At 42.5% G+C, this 7,993-nt stretch overlaps 1 protein-coding gene across 2 annotated transcripts; it reads right to left on the reverse strand.

Moving 5' to 3' along the window:
• Positions 1 to 1,095: 1,095 nt before the first annotated feature.
• LOC100283983 (uncharacterized) lies at positions 1,096 to 6,884 on the reverse strand. 2 transcript variants are annotated; one of them, XR_002264768.2, is made up of 9 exons: positions 6,310 to 6,884; positions 3,259 to 3,984; positions 2,968 to 3,185; positions 2,762 to 2,875; positions 2,639 to 2,697; positions 2,458 to 2,486; positions 1,992 to 2,075; positions 1,623 to 1,859; positions 1,096 to 1,282 (listed from the first exon to the last, which is right to left on the reverse strand). XR_002264768.2 is itself a non-coding variant. In NM_001156881.1 (8 exons), exons 1-8 carry the CDS (start codon positions 6,533 to 6,535, stop codon positions 1,714 to 1,716), a joined length of 1,602 nt encoding a protein of 533 aa, NP_001150353.1. In that variant the 5' UTR covers positions 6,536 to 6,679; the 3' UTR covers positions 1,514 to 1,713. The 2 variants fall into 2 exon arrangements, 1 of the variants encoding a protein (NP_001150353.1); NM_001156881.1 differs by lacking the exon at positions 1,096 to 1,282 and having other exon boundaries at positions 1,514 to 1,859; positions 6,310 to 6,679.
• Between the last annotated feature and the right edge of the window lie 1,109 nt (positions 6,885 to 7,993).

Genomic DNA, 7,993 nt, shown 5'->3' on the forward strand with positions numbered 1-7,993 from the left:
GTCGAGTTCGAACTCGGGTACGAAATTTAACTCGCGGATCTCGTTCGAACCTTACCTAAGTCGGGTGCTGATTTTACTTTTTACCCGTGGTTATCCGACGAATATCTAAAATTAGCAATTTTAGATTTTTAGCCACCAGTAGTAGCCGACCCAATGGCCCACAAAATGTCGAAAACAGGAGTCACCGCCCGTCGGTCCTACGCCAGCAAGGCGCCATTGCGCATCACCGGTGCCCAGGCCCTACTGCTATGAATCGCGAACGCAGTCCGTCGCTAGCCTACTGCTGCATGCCTACACCTAAGTCCAAGCCACCGGTGTGTCTGTTTTCTGCTTCATTTTCTACTCCCCTTGGTTCAGATTTCAGAAGGTACAGGAAAGGTACGCTCATTTGTTACATAGTGGAACAATGCTCCATCATATATTCATATATTGTATAACTTAAATCCAACTAAAGACTTGTTCGATAATTCTCATTACACATGGATTATACGAAATTGAAAAAAAAATTAAGATTTTTTTTTGACTTACTTAGGATTTAAATCTATCCAATCTCACTCAATCCACATGTATTGAGAGCTAACCGAATAAACCCTAATTATGTGTGTTCATGTTCTATGGTGGACTAAACGTGCATGAAAGAAAGATCCTCATTTGTATACACAGGCACAACAACGATGCCAAACCGCCAAAAGCAGGATCTCAAGAACCGTTAGGAGAACTAGTTTTAGACGTGTTAGCCTCGTTAGTGTTATACCCGTCCAATAACATACGGGTACAAAATTTTATCCGTGAGTATAGTTACATTGAGAAGTACCCGCGAGTCCCCGCGGGTATGGATCGCAGACTGATATTTAATCTACTCGATCCGAATTTCACCCGTTGCCCGCAGGCATTTCGGTGACAAGGTGAGAGAATGGGAAAATATTTGGAGCAAACACATCTATTGGTGCAAACATGCAACGTGAATCAAATATCATATTTATGTGGCTCCAAAAAAGTTAAAGCGATGCACATTCGAAAAGCATAGATGCACTTTTGTCGCAGAAGTTAGAATTCAAACTCGTTTTTTTTTAAAAAAAAATCATATGAAAATGATAAAAAAATCAATGATTTTTTTTAAAAAATGAAGGAATCCCAACTATTGCAACAAAATACATCTCTGAGTTATGGATGCATCTCATATATTTTCTTGAGCAATCGAAATACAGTTTTTTTAGTTCTCATGGTCTGCACTACATATTCCCTCTCCCTCTTGTACAGAATACGACATTGTCCATGTACACTGCAAATAAGATAGCAAAAGATCAATATGTATGTACAGCAACCAAATGTACCAACAACAACAATTAAGGCCCTGTTCCAATCTCGCGAGATAAACTTTAGCAGCTAATTTTTAGCTACTTTTAGCCATTTATAATCTAAACAGGAGAGCTAATGGTGATAATTGAAACTAAACTTTAGCACTTTAATTCATATAGCTAAAGTTTAGCAGGAAGCTAAAGTTTATCTCATGAGATTGAAACGGGGCCTTAACCATGACACCAGACCATATGTATATGAAAGGTTCCCCCGGTACACTCTTTATTCATCCTTGAACACAAAATCTAGACGCCGCCTCTCACCCTCGGGTGTAAAACCAATGAGCCAGACATGATCTCACAATGCCAACTAAAAATCACAATATCTGAGTACAGTTATGATCATCATATTCTATTAGCCCATATTTCCAAGAAGTCGCTCCACTGCAGCATGAACATTTCCAGCGGTAGCGGCCAAGGCTCGGATGTTCTCTTGTGTGTCAAAGAAACCCATTTCTTGGAGCTGAGCTAATTGTGTGGCGTACAGTTCTTCTGGCGGTGCTGCAAATTTTGACATTACTTTGTTGATGAGAAAACTTCAAAAAAACATCTAAAGAGAAAAGCTTCATGAGATCATACTCAGTGGAAATGCAGGATTAATTTCTGCATCAACAGAACAGACTATGTACTAACCATTAGGAGCATTTGGAACACCTAGGCCACCACCAGCACCAAGCCCGCTGAACATGTTCATCAAGGTGTTGAGGTTGACATTGCCTAGGATTCAAGTTTTCCAAAAGTTGTTAAACAAGCAAGGGAATATGTAAATCTACATAGAAAGGCAGTCAACTGTCTAAAGAAGTTTAATTAGATCAAGTTCTGGCAAAGATTTGGGACCCCAACAGAGTTCAATTAGCTAAAAATCAGGAAAACCACACAGGCTTCTTCCAAGTATAGTTACTTGGTCAAAGAATATTACTCTTCTCGTGTGAAAATTTTCACTCAGGATAAATATTTAATGACCTTTGGAAACAATGCTCAAACTGACCTTGTGGTTTATCCATACAGAATGCAAAGAAACAAACATAAATAAGTCATAGTGCAAATAAATTCTGGGTAAGTCCATTTCGAAACTGCAGATAGTAAATTCAGGAGATACCTGCACCAGAGCCTGATTGTGTCCGCTCCCTGGATCAAACAACAAAAAGAATTCAAAAGGCAGTTGGTGCACAAGTTAGAGATCGTGATACAAGAACAAGTGAAAAAAAAAACTTTCTCTAGGCTAAATAAGCATAAAGTATCTCATTAAAAAAAGTGAAATCAAAAGTCGAAATGCTCACTGTCCAGCTTGTTGTTGGCCAAGTTGTGACATCAAAGACTGCTGGAACGAAATTAATTGCTGCAAAAGAAAGAACACTTAGTATATTTCATGCACATGTATCTAGAGCAGTATGATTGATCACCTGCAATGTTTCAGGAGATGTTAACTGGCGAAGAAATTCTGGATTCTCAATCATTTCTCTCATTTGAGTATTGGATTCCATCATGTTACGTACATTTGGATTCATATTAAGCAGCTGCATCAAGGGGGTATCAGAACTCGGTGTATAAGCAGGACAAGAAAATATGCTTTTTATCAAATATTTCACAAGTACTTCAAGCATCATACCTGATTCATGGACTGAGGATTAGACATAATGTTCTGCATCATCTGCATCATAGTTGGGTTTTGCAAAACTTGAGTCAACAAGGTAGCATCAGAGCCACCACCACTGGCACCATGCGTACTTCCCAAATCTGCTGAACCCAACCCTCCTAGGCCACTTGCTGTAGTACTCCTAACATTGCTAGCAGGAGAGGACCTTGCTGCTCCTTGGGCAGAGCCAGCTGTTGATTTCAAGACTTAGAACAAAGGCACACACAACTACCAACATGAAAAAAATGAATATCCAAAACTTACCATTTGAGCCCCAAGGATTCGGAAGTGGATTAGTATTTGGAGCTGGAGACCCTGATGTGGGGTCTGAAGCTCTAGTTGTTCCATTTGCAGCTGAGTCTCTTGCTTGGTTAGACCCCTGATTTCCTAGAAGAGCAGAGAATGGATTCGAATTTCGATCACCCTCGCTACCCATTGTTGTTGCATTCAGAAAAGGCTCTTGGACAGTTTCATACATGCGACGGAGCATGTTGAATCCTTCTGGAGAAGACTCGATGTTGCTCATGGCTCTGTCTGTGTTCCGCATCATCTCCCTCATGAGTTCAGGATTCCGAACTGCTTCAAAAGTCTGGCGCATAATGCTTGGATCATTGAGGACATGAGCAAGATCCGGATTGCGGTCAATGAGCTCGCGCATTTGAGGATTGTTCATTATTATACTGCGTATGAGTTCAGGATTGTTCATCAAATTCTGCATGAGTGGCATATTCATCATTTCCCTCATCAAGTTCGGATTTTCAGCTAGCTGTTGCTGCATTTGGTCTAATCCAGGGGGGGCAGATCCAAACAACCCCTCACTGTTAGCAGCAGCGCCTGTAGTACCCAGACTTTGCAACAAGCCACCCAATCCTGTTGCCGGGGAACTGGCAGGAGCAGCAGTGGTAGGTTCTTGGTTGGCTGCAGGTGCAGTAGATGTTGGTGATAGCACAGCACCACGTACCATGTGGATTGTATGGTCTGTCTCCACACCTTTAAAAAGATACAATATAAGGTCACAAGGGATAACAAAAACAGAATAAGGGAGCACTGCTTGGTGAAGCTCCTAAATCAGGCAACAGCTTGCCAAATCAAAATATAAAAAATGCTACGATTCAGACACGAAAGTGTTTCCATCGCCAAACTAACAAAATTCAGAAGTTCCTTTGCAAGTGAGATCAAAATCTATAGGTGTAAATAAAAACACAAAAAAAAAACATAATAAAATCCCCACTGTTGATATTTGATGTTCTACCAAAGAACTCAGTTATGCATCATAAACAAATTTAAGTTTCATGTTTGGCTAGTACTATTTGGCAAGTGGTAACAGTCTACCTCAGCTTTGACAAATGAGGATTCTACAAAAGATTCAAACTGCTGGTTTACTGAACATGAATTGCTGGTGAATCAGAAATGCAACATGAAAACCCTACATAATCTATTGTGTTAGCAAAAAAAACAACAGTATGTCTGATGTACAAGATCAAACGCTTCTAAACCTGCTGTATGAAACATAGACAAGTTCTCTCTATATATCAGAAGTTTTAAATGTTGTCATTGAGAGCGCAATTTATAACAGTAACATCAAGACAAACCATTTAAATATGATCAGGTATTTGTGGGTGCAGATAAAAATAGGTTGTGTACAAAAAGTTTCGATGGGCATAGATCAAATTTGTAAAGCATTGAGGCTGTGATATCTTTCAGATATATCTTTTCCATTTCATATTGAACCATTCTGTTTACGGAGATTGAACACGTGAATAATGCCCCCTAAATAGAAAGAATAGTTCGTGTTTGCATCTAAAGGGTGTTTGGTTTCTAGGGACTAATTTTTAGTCCCTCTATATTATTCCATTTTAGTCCCTAAATTGCCAAATACGGAAACTAAAAATCTATTAGTTTCCGTATTTGGCAATTTAGGGACACTAAAATGGAATAAAATGGAGGGACTAAAAATTAGTCCCTAGAAACCAAACACCCCTTAAAATACATCAAAAGTAAGGCTAATGCTTACCGCTGACATGTGGTCACGATAAAAAGCGTTGACAAGAAGCGTTTGTTACCAATGCAAGGCCCTTTTTGAATGTACTAGAGCTAATAGTTAACTGCTAAAATTAGCTAGACATCCAAACAACCCAACTAATAGTTAGCTATTAGCTACTTTTAGGGGGTGTTTGAATGCACTAGAGATAATAGTTAGTGGCTAAAACTAGCTAAAGACATCCAAACACCCTATCTAATAGTTCAACTATTAGCTATTTTTAGTAATTAGCTAGTAGTTAGCTAACTATTTGTTAGCTAGCTAATTCTACTAGTATATTTTTAGCTAACTATTAGCTCTAGTGCATTCAAACACCCTCTTAGTTTGAGACATCCAAACACCCCAGCTAGTAGTCCAGGTAACTATTAGCTACATTCTCAACTACCCATTAGTTGCTAGTTGGTTCAACCCAGCTAAAATTAGCTAATAGTTAGCCAACTATTTGTTAGGGGGTGTTTGAATGCACTAGAGCTAATTGTTAGCGGCTAAAATTAGCCGGAGACATCCAAACACCCTAGCTAATAGTTCAGCTATTAGCTATTCTTAGTAAAGTAGGTAATAGTTAGTTAGCTATTTATTAGTTAGCTAATTTCACTAGTAACTTTTTAGCCAACTAACATTAGCTCTAGTGCATTCAAACACCCGTTTAGTTAGCTAATACTAGCAACTTTTTAGCCAGCTAACTATTAGCCCTAATGCATTCAAATGGGGCCTTAAACTATGAGTAAGAACTCAAAATAGAAATGTTGATCCTTCCAAGTCACAGATCACTAAGATGCCACCGTGGTATCAGCATATATACATTATGGAATGCAGAAGTTGCAGTCACCTGCTGACAAACTCTACTACCCTAACCAGTAACCACGCAGCAAGGGTGCAGTATACACATGGCTTCAGCATATTCAGAACTACATTTATGCCAAGGAATCTAAGCAGCACGTAGTTCTCTCCTACTGCGTCTTTGCTATTGTAAACTGCCAACCAACGTGCGAGCCTGCGCTAAGTAGTAGTACACACTGCACCTACCACGGAGCATTCCGAATGTACGGAATCATCCATGACCATCATCGCCAAGGAGCAAACCTCCTTGTCTTTCCGGCAGCAAATATATTAACAGACATTGCATCTAGTACACAAGCAAGGGAGAATCTAAAGTGCAACATCGCAGGCCGCACGCATGACTAACCAAATCGACCACAGCCCACAGCGTAACACGGGAAACCACACACCACCAAGGGTAGAGCACTCTCAGGATGATAGGGGAAAGCACGCACCGTAGCTGGCTAGGGTTTGCTCGTCCTTCAAGATCCGGCCCTTGTAGATCAGCCGCTGCTGCGGCGCCGGCACGTCGCAGCTGTGGGCGACGATCGCCTTAAACGCCCCGACGGTGGCGCCCAGGTCGGTCCGCACGGTGAACTTGGAGCCGTTGGTGCACCGGATGTGGAGCGTGGCCTGCGCGTCCGCGGGCTCGCCGCCGGCGTCGGCGTCCCCTCCGCCCATGCCCTGGCCCTAGGATCGATCCGCCCGGGGCGGCTGCCTCGTGGCTCCGATTCGGCTCTCGGCGCGCGTCAAGCGCGTGCGACGCGGCGGAGAGGGAGGTGGAGGACTCGTGGTCGTGGCCCCCTTCGGCTCGCTATTTTGGAGTTCGTGCGCTGGGGGTGTCGGTCACGTGCCTGCCGTGTGCGAGGATGAAGAAGGCAACGCACCCGGCACCACACAAGGACAGGCCACACGGGACGGGACGGGACGGATGAATAATGACGTTGGTGGGGAGACGGACGATAACTGCGCGACAGTGATGGATGGCCGTGATTCCTTGCGTGCTGTCAGCTGTGGGTAGGCTAGACATCGGGTCGTCGACGTGATGGCTTGTTATTATAACGAGCTAAAAGATTTACTCGGCTCGACTCGTTTGGCAGGTCAATAAGCTTATGAGCCAGTGGATATTAAAACAACCACAAACATGAGCATTCATATAATTATATTATAAAATAGAAATTGGCTTATTCAATCAAACAAACAAAAAATTACATGCTTCTAGTCATAAAAACAAGAAATTTTGTGTCAACATGTCACGGGTGGCCGGCGACGAGGGATTGGAGGAAGAAGAGATGCCCGCGGGCCATATATGTGACTTGAAAGGGAGAGGTTTGACCGTCGGTGACCGGAAGCGGAACCGTGGCACGGACGAAAAGACGGTGGAAGGGGTGCAAGGTTGCCGGAGCTGCAGTCCATGGGGTGCCGAGGTTGGCGCGTGTAGCGGTCCACCGTGGCACCATCCGCAGAAGAGCGAGTCCCTTGGGGGCGTTTGGTTACTTGTATGGGTGAGCCTGACTCGTATCTAGTGAGCCTGGCTCAGACTGGACTGGCTGAGTGCATGCAGTATAGCGTGTTTGGTTGTGTGTATGTGGCCAGTCTGGTTCACAAGAGATGTTGTTTGGTTGCTTGCATGAGTACATGGTGCATGAGTTAAAAAAATTGTTAAATAAATTAAAAAATCTATTAATAGACACTAATTATATGGTAAATTGCTTAATAGATACTAATTACATGTTAATATACACTAATTATATATTAATCTTAATCAAGTAATTTTTTTATTTGAAATATATATAGTATGAGTGGTCTAGTTTCGTTCGCAAAAATGTCAGGAACGCGGATATGAAATCGGTTCGGTGATTAAATCTTTTAATTAGACGATATAATGAAAAAACCAATTAAAAACGTGTCTCGATATGCGTGCACGAGTAAAGAGCTGGCTGAGCGGAGCCTGGCCGCGCGCGTGCGGCCGCGCGATGCGTTTCTGCCGGGCCTGGCTCGCGGCGCTTTAAGTTTCGTGCTAGCCTGTCTCGTGCGATACAACGAACCAAACAAACACTACTTTTTGCATGTGTAGATGCAGCTGCACCACCGGAGAAGGCAACCAAACGCCCGCTTGGAGATTGGACGGAGTCGAGG

Source organism: Zea mays, chromosome 9 (genome assembly GCF_902167145.1).
Source record: "Zea mays cultivar B73 chromosome 9, Zm-B73-REFERENCE-NAM-5.0, whole genome shotgun sequence".
Taxonomy (NCBI): Eukaryota; Viridiplantae; Streptophyta; class Magnoliopsida; order Poales; family Poaceae; genus Zea; species Zea mays.